At 32.1% G+C, this 18240-nt stretch overlaps 1 protein-coding gene across 1 annotated transcript; it reads left to right on the top strand.

The window, feature by feature from the left end:
• Window positions 1-14739: 14739 nt before the first annotated feature.
• On the top strand, window positions 14740-17601 carry LOC126674731 (uncharacterized). Its single transcript, XM_050369221.2, has 7 exons — window positions 14740-14879; window positions 14972-15052; window positions 15129-15305; window positions 15781-15951; window positions 16043-16255; window positions 16336-16424; window positions 16525-17601. Exons 1-7 carry the CDS (start codon window positions 14795-14797, stop codon window positions 17224-17226), a joined length of 1518 nt encoding a protein of 505 aa, XP_050225178.1. The 5' UTR covers window positions 14740-14794; the 3' UTR covers window positions 17227-17601.
• The last annotated feature ends 639 nt before the right edge of the window (window positions 17602-18240 follow it).

The raw sequence follows: 18240 nt of genomic DNA, 5'->3' as shown, positions 1-18240 counted from the left end.
TCAGGTTCCTATCAGAGTATATAGACAGAGGAACCATGACGTGGCTACAGGCATATCAAACCTATATACACTATTGCAGCATCTAAGAGTTTAAAGTGTTATTTACATAATAACAGAATAAGCTTCCCTGATGGAAAAGGATGGAAGCTCGACCAGACCCGGTAGCTAGGTACCTGAAAATGATAAACAACAACGGGGTCAGAAATATAAATATTTCTGAGTGAGTAGATAGGTTTACAGTTAAATACCAAAATCGCGTATAGACAAAATGTCGATATATAAAAATATTACCAGTCCTCGATCCAAATGAAACCCTAATCCTGATTACGTTATAGTGCTATCATATATATAATGCATATGCACAACTCTTGTTTAATACAGGATGAGCTGTATACATATGTATCACAGCCATCTTGACTCTGTATAGGGTTGCTGGGCCGGAACTTAAATCACTGCCACCTCAGGACTACCCATTAGGTTTAAGCCGCTTTATAAGCATATGGCTTAAAACCTAATCTCAATATGTATGCTTATAATATTTACCTCTCATCTAGTTCATTAACACCGGTGATCACACAGTCCTATTGTTGCCCAATAGATAGCTCGTTTCAGTGGATCTTCCTTGGCTAAGTTTCATACTTAGTGCGATTTATGGAGTTTAAAACAATTGAATACTAATATTCAAAAGTAAACAAATGAACTCACAAACACCGCTAGGTCTGGAACTTAATCCTGTGGTTGTGGTCAGACTGCTGGCTAGCTGGTCGGACTAAACACACAAAGCAAACAGGATAAAACACATCAATATATGTTTCCTATAAAACTTCTAGGTCCTTAAACCCAGATCTAGGTCAAACATATAATCATTTAAACACATAGCACTTATGGTCTGTTTTTAAAACCATATTATAAATTCTCGTTTTGAGAAAACGTTCTAACTTCTCTCTAGAAGTTATTTTAGGTATCACAATACCTAAAGAAAACCATTTATAGTATAGACCTAATTGTCAAAACAATTCTCGGTCATATACTAAGCATTTAGCAAAACCGATTGCTAAATCTTCAAAACCGTTTAAACGTTGACTTTAACTCTTTTAAAGTCCATTATAAACGTTTAACTTTACTTTTAAAATATCATTTTAAAAGTATATAAGTTTAGGTTATAAAACCTTTTCACTTTCTTCTAACGCAAGTTATCGTTTTTAAATAACTAACTTTAATTAAAAACATTTATTAAAAATGTTTTAGGTTCGGTTGGAAAACACCTCGGGTTATTAGGCGAAAGCACGTCGGAATCGCCCCCGGAAAGTCTCCCGAAAACCGAAGAAAATTCAACCCCAGACCGCTCGTTGGGGCAGCTGTGCGTTCGCACAGCTTAGTGTGCGTTCGCACAGCACAGTGTGCGTTCGCACACTGTGCTCGCACAGCTCACTGTGCATACGCACAGTGGGCTGTACTTCCGCACAGCCCCAGAATTAAAATTCCGGGACTTCCCGTCCTGCTTAAACGTCCAAAAACGCAATTATAACGTTCACAATCACGTATACACAATTCAAAATCAATACGGACGTTTAAAACGATAATTCGATACGGTAACCGTTTATAAACGAGTTTATATTCGAAATAAATCGATATAAACGTTTAATACGGATATACTACCTCGATTACTTGAGTAATCGTTGAAGAAATGGAGTTAGAATCGAGAAACGGATCGAACGGCCGAAACCCTAGGTTTCCGTCGCACTGAGAAGCCTAAGCAGCTCTCTTATTTTCTTTCTGAAGAAAGAAATGAAATGTTGCCTTCATTTGGTAACATTTGAAACATATATATACATATTGGCTAAAGTACGTTTTAGTACTAGCTCAATCATGCACTTTAAACCAACTTCTAAACTAGTCGTCCGTAGCCTAAACGGAAACGACTTCCAAATTTCGTGAAAATTTTACCAAAAACCAAATAAAATATAACAAGAATAAAAATATAATTTTTATTCCCATCCGACTTATATTTTATTCTTAATAAATCATTTTTGATTTATTAAGCCCGCATTGACTGCGCTTGATAAAATTTCTGCTTCCAAATTTTATCAAATTTTCACGATAACCTTTTTAAAATATTTTGCGAATATTGGCACCAAAAATATTCGCTAGGGACTTATGAATTATTCTACACCCAATTCATAAATCCATATTCTCTCCGTTAACTATATAACTAATCAAATTTAAATTCTAAAAATTTAAATTTGCAATCCTATAGCCATATTAAAAATTTAGGGACACTTGTAAATTAAATTTATCTTTAAATTTAATTTACCTACTCCCGTCTAATAAAATATTAGACACGTGGCTATATTTTAAATCCTTAAATTTCCGGGTTATTACATTCTCTCCCCCTTATATAAATTCGTCCTCGAATTTACATATACTTACTTTTCATTTATAATCCAAATTTTACTTATACTTAATCTCACTTCATGCTTTGAAAAGCATAGCACCATTTTGACTGGCATCCTCAATCATATCCCTCTTCCTCGCTGTTGTTCTTATCATCTGTTTGAACCTTCCGTTCAGCAACAGATTATCCACTTTGTATACTCTTCTTGATTCTATAGCTTGTATAGAATACTTTTTACTCCTTAACTTAGCGTCCTTCAACGCATTCCAAGAACTAATCTCTAGTCTCTTTCTTGCTAAGCGATCCAAATAGGTTGGTATAAGTTAATACCATTTAACTTACTCCAGGGTTATCATAAAACTAGGTTACCTTTGCTAGCTTCTGATAACTCCTCTTTTAGTATATCACCTTTGTCGCACATCTTTATTTACTTTATTATTTTTCTTTCTTTTATTTTCTTTTCAACCTTAGTTGTTTGTTTATGGCTCATCTTATTATTGAGATGACTTTTAGTATGTTTTATGATTATTGTTTCATAATCTAACTACTCATCTTTTAGTTTCCTTACATTTCTATACCTTGTATAGAATGTCCTTTTATTTACTCCTCAATCTATAGTAACTTCCTGTTACAGATTGGGTAACTGATCTCCTCTCTTTCCAGAGTGTGGTTGTATAGGTGTAGGTGTGGTTATAATCTAACTACCTCACTATGAAACACCTTCTAACGTCCTTTACATACACCGCAAAACTATATTTCCATTGCTAGTTTTCGGGATATCCAATGTTAATTAGACTTCTTAACTTCTTCTTCATATACATATCTTCCTTGTTCACAGCTAACAGTTTTCATAACTGTGCTATAGCTGTTACTATCGCGTTTAATTAACTGATTATCAACGGTAGCTCTATTTTCAAACCGTTTTACACTAAAACAAAATGTTCATTAAATATTTTCTACTTTTAGTCGGCCATGCATTATGCATTTCTGGCCCGACATTCAAAATACATGTACATTACATGTATATTCCGTTACCAGTCAGCCTCGACTTCACAGTCATATGGCCCGGTTCTCGGAATTTATCTTCTGAAATTACTGTCTCAACACAGTTTTCAATTTCATTTTGTATACATATATGGAGCTTATGTTGATAATTTCAAGCTAACTAAAGTTTATACTTATTATTGTGATCACTTGCGCTTTTGGCTCACTGCCAAAATTTACACAAGTTTCACAGCATCACCTCCATCTTTAAGCATCATATCCCTCCCCGTTCGTCAATCGCAACGGTTAAAACTTAGATAACCGTCCTGGGATTATCCTATCCCAATATCAAACCAATCTAACGGTTCGATTACTAGTTACTGGGGTTTTACTACTCTTTGTTAGTTTCCAGACAACATCTGAAACTCAATTCTTTAGTTCACTATTTTTATCTCTTTCTTACCTTGATAACATTTTCATCTTATGTTAATCCAAGGTTTATTATACTGTTTAAGTATATTATTTATTCATCAAATAATTAATAATTATTTATTAATGAATACCTTCATTTGACACGACTTCACAAAGTCTGTCTGTCGTTAACATAATCAACGACTCTCTTTATTCAGATCAGAACTAGTAATGTAACTACTTGGTTCTGAGAATTATTTTCCTTTTCATCATCTTTCTTTTAGTTAATTCGCTGTCGTTTATTGGTTAAGTGCTGAGGTTTACTCCTCCCAGACTTATGAATTTTTGATTTATCTAACCACTCGTTTGGATTTAAGAGATATGTCTATTACTGACATCTGCTCTGTCTGTAAGACCTATCTCAGATCCATTTTAATTAAACACATGCGTATGACTTTGTTCACCGACAGTTACTTGAAGTCAAACTAACCGAGTTGTGTTTAATTAGATCCTACTCTCTCTTATCTTAATCGCAATTATCTTCTATTATCTATTCTTGAACTTCTATTTATCATAAAAGTCCATCACTAGACTTATCTCTTAGTCTATCTTAGAGTAAGAATGTAAATTCTCACTTCCTACTCTTCTCAATCCTTAGTAACTTCTGATGTTTCGGAATGAAACATTAGAATCCAGATCTTTATTGTTTATTATGAACAATAAAAATCACATCTTATCTTCACTATCTTGTATCCTACCTTGACTTTATTACAGAGTTTTCGTTCGAGTATGCTTACATTTTAAAACAAATACAGTTTGTTTTGTAAACAAATTGTTTCTCAACAATTTATTTCACAACAATTTTATTTTATAAACGAATGGTTTCTCAAAACAATCGTTTCAAACATATGTGCATATACACATATTCACCCACATATATAAATATATGTGTGTACCAGCTGGATTTTTCTTTAACTTTATCTCTTCAAAACTGTGAATCTAACAATTCACATTTTAAAACTTTTGTACAATTGTGGCTCAGGGTGATGACATCTCTCATCCCCAAAGAGTTGCTATATAATCCACTTTCTCTTTGATATACTAATATACATGATGCATGTCCTATCAAAAATCATTTTGTATAAGTATATGGAATTCAAGTATTCCTTTTTCTATAGTGATTGTTGCAATATGCATTCATGATGCATCTGAGCACAATAATACATTCTTTTAAAACAAAACTGCAATACTCACTTGTAAGCTTCTTTCAAACTACTTCTCCGTAACATTTCAAGTTTCTTAATCCTAATAATTTATTCTCACATTAGGATTATTATTACTTCACATCATTTGGTTGTTTATCAATAATTATTGATTTCTATTTTTAAGGATGCGCGTTTCTAACATCCATAACTTATCAATTCTCATTTCTCATTCATCTTTTAATGTTTACTTATATGTGTATTTCTTTTTGTTTAAGGATATAATTTATATCTGTAGTTTATGTTTTCCAATTCTAACGTGAATATTGAAAACACATAAACATACTAACTTAAACATTAAACACATAACTAAACATTACCTGACGATGATCGCGAAGACGGAAACGCCTCACGAATCATCGGGCCTTTACCTCGCCCTCCGCGGAATTTCAGTTTTCCCTTATCCTTTCCCCCTCGCGGAACAAAGTAGGGGTTGTAGTGCCTTGCGGGTCCAGAATTTCCTATCCTAGGAAATGTAGCAGTAGGTTCTTCAGGTTTGGTGTAATAGTACGGCTGGAGGGGTATGTCATTCCTCCTCAACTTACTTTCTATCTGCTTTGCACGCCCAGCCAGATATGCTACAGAATCAGACTTTACCGCCATGAGTTCCTCGAACTCAGGCCCTAAACCTTTGACGTACCTACTTGCAACTTCCTCACCATCACGAACTAACTCAGGTACTTCTTCACATAAACGCATAAACTCAACAGTATATGCCTCCACATTCAAATCTTCCCTAGTGTACTTATCCATATAATCCCTTAGCCTATCCAAACTTTGGTTTTCTTGCACCTCCCACTCGCTCACGTATTCCCATGACTGATTCGGCGAGTGTCTTATTTGCTGTTGAACCCTCCTTAGATGGTCCACCTCAGCTAAGAACTCTTTTACCTTAAATCCCAGATAAGCTGATGTAGCAGTCGATTCAGACACAGAGCTATGACTATTTCCAGTACTGTTTATATCTTCATTCAACATTCTCTCTAATTCCTCTACTCCAATAGCATCCTCCCATATGTCCATGTCACATGCTGATGTTGAGTCAACAGCCTCTATGGGAACAGATGTATCAGGTATAACAGGCAAACCTGGTACATTATGTGGATCAGACCCCACATACGTATGAGCTCTACTAGGCCCAGACATACTGAAACACATGAAATTTCAGCATAAGTACCGTATGTAATAGTTGTAGAAAAATCACATTTTCATATAACAGGTATCAACTATTAAACCCATATAAGCAAAACATATAACAATCACTCACAATTCAGAGAAAATCTAACTATTTTCTCGAACAAAAATTCAGAGAAAATCTTCGCTTTGTCCTGTGTTCAAACAGAACCATTCTCCTCAAATACTGGTCATCTGTTCTGACCATTTCGCTCCATGATTGTAACGTGTTTCCAACTTAGAAACATCTCACATGTTCCATCAGTTGTAACGTATCTCTAACACAAGAACAACTCATGTGTTCCTGATCAAAACATCAATACACACTACACACATGTATAGTTGCTATCTATAGCTGAATGTATTCAATAACTGACAACTGATCAAGACATGACTCGAATCCTATGTTGCTGCAATAGTTCACTAGAAATTCTTATGACTTCTAGTACTTCTACTTAACATATATCAGCAACAATACTTCGGGCATTCAAGTCCTAAAACATTGCTCTGATACCACACTTGTCACGACCCGATTTCCGCCTCGAAACTCGAGCCGAGACCGGCGCTAGGGAATGGGAATGGTTGTTCCGAAACCCGTAGCAAGCCTAAAACCTCTATAAATTTTTCGCCTCTTAAATATAAATATGTATCGTACATCGCGTACGACCCGTTTTCAGAAAACACCGTTAAAACATTTTTCCGTTTAACGTGGAAAACACATTCTGAAAATATTCATATAGGCGATATCGCGCTTTCAGAAATGCTGGTTGAATAACCCTAGTTATTCTGACCCACGCGCATTTCTGAAAACCGGTGCGGTGGTACAGGGACTTAGCTCACGTGCCTTGCCTCGCAGGCAGCCCTGTTTCAAACCGCGCACCCGAACAATATGTTTAATAAAATATATCGAACACTTTCCTTTTCAAAGCGTTGTATCAAACATATTTAAAAACATGCACAGCAGGCACACAAACGTAAGGCCAGCTAAAACTACACACAGTGTCTTTGCAGACCAAAGACACGAAGCTTGGCCACCCGTAGGGGACACCATAAAACACCATATGCCTATTGAGTAGCCACTTATTAGAGCTAGACAAAGTCAGGTTCCTATCAGAGTATATAGACAGAGGAACCATGACGTGGCTACAGGCATATCAAACCTATATACACTATTGCAGCATCTAAGAGTTTAAAGTGTTATTTACATAATAACAGAATAAGCTTCCCTGATGGAAAAGGATGGAAGCTCGACCAGACCCGGTAGCTAGGTACCTGAAAATGATAAACAACAACGGGGTCAGAAATATAAATATTTCTGAGTGAGTAGATAGGTTTACAGTTAAATACCAAAATCGCGTATAGACAAAATGTCGATATATAAAAATATTACCAGTCCTCGATCCAAATGAAACCCTAATCCTGATTACGTTATAGTGCTATCATATATATAATGCATATGCACAACTCTTGTTTAATACAGGATGAGCTGTATACATATGTATCACAGCCATCTTGACTCTGTATAGGGTTGCTGGGCCGGAACTTAAATCACTGCCACCTCAGGACTACCCATTAGGTTTAAGCCGCTTTATAAGCATCTGGCTTAAAACCTAATCTCAATATGTATGCTTATAATATTTACCTCTCATCTAGTTCATTAACACCGGTGATCACACAGTCCTATTGTTGCCCAATAGATAGCTCGTTTCAGTGGATCTTCCTTGGCTAAGTTTCATACTTAGTGCGATTTATGGAGTTTAAAACAATTGAATACTAATATTCAAAAGTAAACAAATGAACTCACAAACACCGCTAGGTCTGGAACTTAATCCTGTGGTTGTGGTCAGACTGCTGGCTAGCTGGTCGGACTAAACACACAAAGCAAACAGGATAAAACACATCAATATATGTTTCCTATAAAACTTCTAGGTCCTTAAACCCAGATCTAGGTCAAACATATAATCATTTAAACACATAGCACTTATGGTCTGTTTTTAAAACCATATTATAAATTCTCGTTTTGAGAAAACGTTCTAACTTCTCTCTAGAAGTTATTTTAGGTATCACAATACCTAAAGAAAACCATTTATAGTATAGACCTAATTGTCAAAACAATTCTCGGTCATATACTAAGCATTTAGCAAAACCGATTGCTAAATCTTCAAAACCGTTTAAACGTTGACTTTAACTCTTTTAAAGTCCATTATAAACGTTTAACTTTACTTTTAAAATATCATTTTAAAAGTATATAAGTTTAGGTTATAAAACCTTTTCACTTTCTTCTAACGCAAGTTATCGTTTTTAAATAACTAACTTTAATTAAAAACATTTATTAAAAATGTTTTAGGTTCGGTTGGAAAACACCTCGGGTTATTAGGCGAAAGCACGTCGGAATCGCCCCCGGAAAGTCTCCCGAAAACCGAAGAAAATTCAACCCCAGACCGCTCGTTGGGGCAGCTGTGCGTTCGCACAGCTTAGTGTGCGTTCGCACAGCACAGTGTGCGTTCGCACACTGTGCTCGCACAGCACAGTGTGCGTTCGCACACTGTGCTCGCACAGCTCACTGTGCATACGCACAGTGGGCTGTACTTCCGCACAGCCCCAGAATTAAAATTCCGGGACTTCCCGTCCTGCTTAAACGTCCAAAAACGCAATTATAACGTTCACAATCACGTATACACAATTCAAAATCAATACGGACGTTTAAAACGATAATTCGATACGGTAACCGTTTATAAACGAGTTTATATTCGAAATAAATCGATATAAACGTTTAATACGGATATACTACCTCGATTACTTGAGTAATCGTTGAAGAAATGGAGTTAGAATCGAGAAACGGATCGAACGGCCGAAACCCTAGGTTTCCGTCGCACTGAGAAGCCTAAGCAGCTCTCTTATTTTCTTTCTGAAGAAAGAAATGAAATGTTGCCTTCATTTGGTAACATTTGAAACATATATATACATATTGGCTAAAGTACGTTTTAGTACTAGCTCAATCATGCACTTTAAACCAACTTCTAAACTAGTCGTCCGTAGCCTAAACGGAAACGACTTCCAAATTTCGTGAAAATTTTACCAAAAACCAAATAAAATATAACAAGAATAAAAATATAATTTTTATTCCCATCCGACTTATATTTTATTCTTAATAAATCATTTTTGATTTATTAAGCCCGCATTGACTGCGCTTGATAAAATTTCTGCTTCCAAATTTTATCAAATTTTCACGATAACCTTTTTAAAATATTTTGCGAATATTGGCACCAAAAATATTCGCTAGGGACTTATGAATTATTCTACACCCAATTCATAAATCCATATTCTCTCCGTTAACTATATAACTAATCAAATTTAAATTCTAAAAATTTAAATTTGCAATCCTATAGCCATATTAAAAATTTAGGGACACTTGTAAATTAAATTTATCTTTAAATTTAATTTACCTACTCCCGTCTAATAAAATATTAGACACGTGGCTATATTTTAAATCCTTAAATTTCCGGGTTATTACATCAGTCTAGAGCTTTGAGCAGCGTTTTGAGTATATGAATGTCATTGTGATTCTAGGCATACCTCGTGCTCCTTTTATAGTAGTCGAATATACCTAGTAGAGTTGTATTAGGCAAGTGAATCCTACTTTATAGGGATTCGGCAATATCGTAGGGATTCTCCTGATTTGTCGTGATCTACGTTAATCTGATAAGAGTCCTATTTAGGAACGTCTTCCTAAATAGTCTTATCTTCCTAAAGTAGAGCTTATCCGTCCATATGTAGTGTTTGTGTCCAAATAGGACAATATTTCCATATTTAGTCGTTTACCCGAATCCCGGACTCGAAGCGCTCTTGGCGGATCACGCGGGATTCGGTCTTTATGTCACCGAATCTAAAGAGATTCGGCATTTCCTTCATATCTTCGGATCTTCAGGGGGAGTCCGGTATCACCTGAGAATGGATCTCCTGTAACTCGGCTCCATTATACTTTTAATAGGATTCGGTATCCATCAATAAATAATAAAAATACACACACACAGATGTGTGTATATGTCGGTGTGGGTGAGTATATCTGCATATGTGGGTGTATTATGTATTAGCTTAACATATTATTTGACCCCTAAATTATACCATTTTATTCTCTGCGACCTCTAAACTAATTTCGTGTTATTTTGGACCTCTTAATTTGTTCTATTTAACATCTCATTCGGAATGTGCATACCACGCGCGATGATGTGGATAAAATTGCTAACATGGCTTTGCTGACATGAGGTTAAATAGAATAAAAAAATAGTTAAGAGCTCTAATGGAACACTAAAATAGTTTAGAGGTCAAAAAATATATTAAGCCTATTTTTTTTTTATATAAAATAAAAAGTGATGTACTTTACATATTATTTGAAAAAATCATTTAAGACTTTAGAAATCATGAAATTTAGCGTGTTTTCCAATTTTAACACAAATTTTTAAAATTCAGAATTGATTTGAAAAGTCTGAAATTGCAAAAAATTAAAAGTTGGTGTATTAAAATTTTTAAAATTGAAAATTCGTGAAACACACTAAAAATTATAATTTTTTAAAGAATTTAGTCTTTTTTTAATATTATCACAACATAGTAAATTTATATACTTTATAATATCGTTAAAAATAGACAAACTTCATTTATCATTATTGAAATGTAAACAAATATTTCATGTACAAGAAGTTATATTATGTAATTATTTGATTAAATTTTAATTTTTTTTTTTATTTTTCTAGAAGATTAAATGGAAACAAAATTAAATAATTGTATTTTCGAGAAGGTTAAATAGATAAAAATTAAAAGTTTGAAGGTGCAATAGAAAAATAAAATAAGTTCAGGAGTCAAATAGAATAAAATAGTGTATTTCGGAGGTTCAATAGAACAATTTATGCATTTTAATTATTTTTCACGCGCTTCAAAGCGTTTGAAAACACGCGCTTTTGCCACGTTGGAGGAAAAATGTCAGATAGGCAAAAAAGTTGCAGTTGACGGGTTAAATAGAACAAAAAATAAAGTTAAGAGGTCTAATACAATATCAAATTAGTTTAAGAATTTTAGAAAATAAAAGTGTATAGTTTAGCGGTAAAATGATGTATTAAGCCATTATTTATCAACCATATATACATATGTATGTATACATACATATGTATGTATATTACATATGTATGTATACATACATAATATACATACATATGTATGTATATATACATACATATGTAATATACTTATGTATGTATATATACATACATATGTATATATATACTATCGTTTTTTACGCGTTTCGTACGTGACTCGTAATGTGACTCGTCAAATAATAATAATTATATTTATTATGAATTAATATAATTATGTTTATATTTATATTTAATTAATAAGTATTTTTATAATTACAAATTATATTTAAACATAAAATATCAAATAATAATCAAAATTATAGTTAATTAGAAATGATATTGCGAATATATGTAATAAACTCAAAAAATCAGATTATAATACTCGAATAGTGAGGCTCATAAAACTACTTAAATATGCAAGGTAAGAGTCTGATTATATAAAGTACAAACAGTAATAAGAAATAACTTACTTTACCAAAATTTAAATATTAAATAAAGGGTCAACTCGCCCCCTAAATTTATGACACGTGATCATCTAACAAACAACTAATCCCAAAATTTTTCAATTTTAGATCAAATAATTCATAAATATTTTTAAAAAGTGTGTAAAATATAAATTGGAGGCGAGAGATGTAAAAAAGTAATTAGATATTTTCTTAATTGTTGCAATATAATTATTTTAAATCTACTTTTTAAAATAAAAATATAAATTATGGGGTTATTTGATCCAAAAATAAAGAATTTTGGAGTTAATTGCTCAAAAAAGTATAAATTGGATTAGATGACCCCGTGTCACAAAATTAGGGGGTGCGTTGATCTTTTTTTCTTTAAATATTTGCAACGGCACAACTATGTGATTAGTTATGTCCTTTAACACAATCGTATAGTATGATCTAAAGCTAAGTGTGCGTACTGCTGACCAAAATTGCATTAAAAGCAAATATTAGTGATTTTTATAAGTAGTTTATATTAATTAGTATTTTAACTCTACTAATACTCATTAAAATTGAATTAGTTTATATTCTAACTCTAATAATTAGCTCAATAGTTTTTTTTGATAATTATTTCAATAGTTCTTTTATTAATAATTATATTTTATAAAGTATAAACAGTAATATAAATGTGTCTATCCCACCATATATACTATATATATATATATATATATATATATATATATATATAACTAAAAAATTAAAAAAATTCTTTTATTTGAGAATTTTTGATTTTTCAATCAAACAAAACGTTTGTATGACAACCAATTTGTATCACAACCAATCTAAAAAAACCTTAAATGAAGAAAAAAGTCAAATCTATCGAACATGAATAAATAGATCCACAGAAAAGATTAAATTATCTCAGATCGGATTATATTTCTTTGATACACTGTTGTCAATGTAAATATGAATATATTGAGGAAAAAAATACACAATAACGTATACATATATATATATATATATATATATATATATATATATATATGTATATATATATATATATATGTATATATATATATATATATGTATATATATATATATATATATATATGTATATATATATATTCCAGAATAAATCAAGATCTTTAAAATGTTAATTATATATGCAAATCTAATTGATGAAGTAATTGAAATACTATACTCTAACAAATAAATAAAATATCACAAGGTTTGTATGATTTAAATTATTTTAATTTTTGCATGCAGTTTTTTCTAATTTAAAGTAGTTGATTTTTTTATTTTTATTTTTAATATTGAAGCAAACTAACCTCTTATTTTCAGTATTGCTAGTCAGAGCATCTCTAATAGTACTCTTTATTTCAAAGAGTATTTTTATTAAAATAAAGAGCGTTTAAATAGAAAGAGCAGTATTTTTAAATTAACTTCAATAAATTCTCTAATATTAACTCTTTATTTTATTTTTATTTTTATAAATAATACTAAAAAATAAAAAATATTATTAATATTTATTTATTTATTTATTTAGTTTTTAAATTTAAAAATATAAAATAATACATTTGAAATTAAAAATAACGATTTTATTTTAAATTTTAATTTTTATCTTTTAAAAATAAAGTAGAGAGTGAAAATGGCTCTCCACATGCAAGAGCATCTCCAATGGCCTCTTTAAAATTAACAAATTCTCTAATTTAAAGAGTTTTGTCAATAAATTAAAATCCAATGGACTCTCTAAAATTTAAAATTAGAGTAGAGAGTGAAAATGACTCTCTACATATGGAGAGCCATTTCACTCTCTCCTTCATTTTTAAAATGATAAACTTTTAAATTTTAAAATAAGTTGGTTATTTTTTATTTGAAATGTATTATTTAAATTTTAAAATTTAAAAACTGAATAAATAAATCAATATTATTAATATTATTTATTTTTAAAATATTTTTAATATTTTTTATTACAATAAAATAAAATAAATAGTAGATATTATAGAGTCGATTGAATTAAATCTAAACACATTAACTCTTTATATTAAAAATACTTTTATTTTAACAATTATGCTCTTTAAAATAAAGAGTACCATTGCAAATACTCTAAATTTAAATTTTAGAGAGTCCATTGGAGTTTTAATTTATTAATAAACTCTTTAAATTAAAGAGTATTTCAATTTTAAAGAGTTCATTGCAGATGCTCTTAAACCAATATATTAAATAATTAAACCAATGACCGAACTGGTATGGTTTTCGGTTCAACCAATGGAATAAATTACATCTATACAAATAAATTTTAAGCTTGGGCCATGAGTTAGGTTTAATCAGCGATTCAGTCTGTATCAGTCGGTTCAATTGGATTTTTAGATTTCTTAATAACTGAGTTAAACAATAGGTCTGGTTCCAATGGGCATAATCTATTTTTATGTCCTTGTATTTTTTACTTTTATTTTATTGGTCGCTAATCAACTTTACTTTTTTAGTTAATTCTTGTACTTTTCACTTTTTATTTACTTACTCTTTGAATTTTTATTTTTGTCCAAATTATTTATAAATTATTTATTTATTTAATTATTTTTTAAAATTTTATTTTTTGTTTACTTTACTCTAATCTAATTCTAAGAATTAAATCATTGTAAAATTTGATTATAGTAAGACTAGGTAAATAAAAAATGAAAAATATAAGTACTAACTAAATAAATAAAGTAAATAAAAAGTGAAAAATAGCAAAAATTATAGGGATCTAAAGATAGATTAAGCCGTTTCATTATTAAAAAACTAATTCACCCATTAATCCTTCCTCCTTTTGTTTTTCTCTTATTCTCTTCTCCCACAAGCATAATGCAACAAGTGTTTCACTAATTATGATGTAAAAAGGAAAGAAAAGAAGAAAAAGTTAACTATATATGATTTGTGGGGTCTCCTTTTCAAGTTGGTATATATAATATTACAAACCTTAAATCTTGACCATTTCTTCTTGTTTCAACCTCCAACTTAACAATAATGTGCAAGAATTGGGTTGTTTTTACTTTCATTTTTTTAGTTCTATTCAGTGAGTTCTCTTCAGCTTCTGCTACCCCTCCTGCTAGTAAGCTCTCACTTAACCAACCCAACACTTATAATTAATATTTTCTTGTTCTTGATCACTTGATTATGCTTATAATTTTGGCTTAAATGCAGAAATTTTAAGTGGGGTTTTATCCAATGTGGTTTCTGCTCTAGTAAGTTGGCTATGGTCACTCAAATCCACCACTAAAACAGGTAAAAAAAGAATGATTCTTTTCACTAAATTCTTATTTATATTGCAGTTAGAGACTAATGGGTGTTAATATTTCAGCTGTGTCTAGCCGTTCAATGATGAAATTTGAAGGTGGGTATTCAGTTGAGACAGTGTTTGATGGAAGTAAGCTTGGAATTGAACCTCATTGTGTTCATGTTTCTCCAAGTGGAGAGCTTTTCATTTTGGATTCTGAGAATAGTAACATTTACAAAATCTCTACTTCATTGTCTAGATGTAAGTTGCTTCTCAATTTTGCCACTTTTTTTTGCTTTTACACTTAATATTTTGATTGTGATTTGGTAAATTTGTGTTTAGTTTAACCTCAAGGTTCTTAGCTTCATGTTTCAGTCATCTTTGTTTGATTCCTTTAAATAAAGTGGTAGATTTCATGTCTGTAATTGGTTCAAAGGAAAAAGAATTGTAAGATAATCAGGAATATGTTTGTATATGCTTTTGTTTAGTACAAGTCTCTACTTTTTTAAGAATGTTAATTCCTTGTTAACTTAAACATTAACAACCCGTTTTCACATTTTTCGCTTTTCAAGATTATGTCAACTTTAAAAAATAAATTGTTAGATGAAGAACAAATGAAGTCCCTTTTTGCTTTATTCTTGTTTTGAAATGTGTCTAATTCAATTCACTATGTACTGTTTGATGATTTTTCGGAAGGTGCTTGAGATTATTACTGATATCGATTAAGGAAATGCAGATAGCAGACCGAAGCTAATTGCTGGATCGCCTGAAGGGTACTCTGGACATGTAGATGGGAAGCTAAGAGAAGCAAGAATGAATCATCCGAAAGGCCTTACAGTTGACGACAGAGGAAATATATATATTGCAGATACATTGAACATGGCTATCAGAAAGATTGGTGATGGAGGCAAGTCTGCGGAATTGAAAGAAAACTTTTCGACTGATATTTTTATAGGCAATTCTAGTACTGTCTTTTATTGAAATATATGTTGGTGCAGGTGTTACAACTATCGCAGGAGGAAAATGGTCTCGCGGAGGTGTCCATGTTGATGGTCCAAGTGAAGATGCAAAATTTTCGAATGATTTTGATGTAGCTTATGTTGGAAGTAGCTGCTCTCTTCTGGTCATAGATAGAGGGAATCAGGCAATTCGAGAGATTCAACTTCACGAAGATGACTGTAACTATCAAAATGATGGCAGTTTTCATTTAGGTCTAGACTGTAAAACTTGCATCATGTTTCCTTTCTCGTAGCGATCATAAATATTTATACATGGTGTTCTATAATTGCAGGACTAGCAGTACTTCTTGCTGCTGCATTCTTTGGATATATGTTAGCATTGCTGCAGCGGAGGATTCAAACGTTATTTTCTTCTAATCATGTAAGGAATCCCAAGTTTACATCTTGCTGTTGTCATCTGAAAAGATTCCGCATTAATTTTGGGGATTTTTTTTGTAAAAACACTTGCTTTTCTTTGACAGGATCCAACAGCTTATATGAATAGAGGTGTGCCAATGGCACCATATCAAAGACCTCCTAAGTTTGTCAGGCCTCCATTGATTCCAAACGAAAATGAAGCCGAAAAAGCAGATGAAGGCTTGTTTGGTTCGCTCGGGAAGCTTGTGTTTAACACTGGCTCAACTGTAGGTGAAATATTTGGGGGACTATTTTCAGGGTTTAGAAGGAAGCCTGTTCATTACCAGTTCCAACAGCAGTATCAACAACAACATTCGGATCAATGGCCAATGCAAGAGAGTTATGTGATTCGAGATGAAGATGGGCCTCCGTCCCTAGAAACAAGAACCCCGTCATCAAAGAAAACCTATCCATTTATGACCAAGGACCTAGAGAAGCACCCCAAAATGAAGCACCACAATGGCTGGGATGACGATTATCTTCACCAGCAGCAGCAACAGAAGCAGATTCAGATGCATATGCAAATGCAAATGCAAATGCAGCAGCACCAAAGACAGCAGCAGCATCATAGGCACCATACATCTAACCCCAAAACATATTACGAAAAGAGCGGCGAAACAAATGAGATTGTATTCGGGGCAGTTCAAGAACAGGATGGCCGGCGTGAAGCTGTAGTGATAAAAGCTGTTGACTACTCAGATCCTGGATACAATCACCATAACCTTCGACCTCGATTCAACTATGTTGGTTATTCTCATGGGTATTAAATTAATGATTTAACAATAGTAATGGTGGGGAAATATGCTAAGTTTTGCATGTAGTCTAAGTATAAGCTCGGTTCTATAATGAAAGCTTCAAAATAGGTGCCCGAGGACATTAGCTTTTCGAAGTGGTGATCTGAAGCGAGAGATCGAAGAACTAAAACCGGAATATCCGGTCATCTATTACATCTGAGTCTGGAAAGTAGATTTAGGAACATAAGCTTGTTTCTATTTCATTTGTTTATTTATTTTTTCTTTTTTTATCTTGTTCCTATCATGTATTATTCTATAGCAGAAATTTAGTATTAAAATGTTTAAGCACTAGTGAAAAATGTATGCTCAAGAGAATCAAATGGTTGCTGATATATTATTACATAGTAAGTTTATATTGTGATTAAACAAATAGATATATTGTTGAATTGCATTCAGTGATATGTCAAATTCTAGAATGAGTACAACTATAAGAGCAATTTATGTAATGTCAGAGTGCAAATCCTTTTGGAGTAGCTGAGGATTATATGTTTGCTGGCACAATCACCTAGGTATGTGATTTCTATATCTGCAGTGTGTTTGGATCAACACAGTTAGAAGCTATGGTGATGTCTAGGGGTGTGTAAAAAACGGACCGAAACATTCAGTTCGGTTTGATATAATAAAATTTTGAATGTTTAGTTTGATTAGTTTTTAACATCAAAAAATTTCAATTAGATTTTAATGTAAACTAAACTGAAAAATTGACCGAATCGACCAGTTTTGGTTTGGTTCGGTTTGAAAAATATCTATTTTTTCAATATTTTAATTCGGTTTGGTATTAGAAAATAGGAAAATTTCGATTCGGTTTGAAACGAATGCACTGTGATGTCAACTACATAATATTTGACTGAGAATATCTTTCTCAAACTATATATAAAAGCACGAAAAGGGATGGGAGTAGGCGGCGGCAGACACTTTTATATTAATATCCTTAATATTATTTTAACTATTAATATAATTGATCAATCATATTTTTTTTTTGACAGT

This window comes from Mercurialis annua, linkage group LG3 (assembly GCF_937616625.2).
Source record: "Mercurialis annua linkage group LG3, ddMerAnnu1.2, whole genome shotgun sequence".
Taxonomy (NCBI): domain Eukaryota; kingdom Viridiplantae; phylum Streptophyta; class Magnoliopsida; order Malpighiales; family Euphorbiaceae; genus Mercurialis; species Mercurialis annua.
Note: the sequence above shows the minus strand (reverse complement) of the source record. Positions and strands in the feature narration are given on the sequence as shown.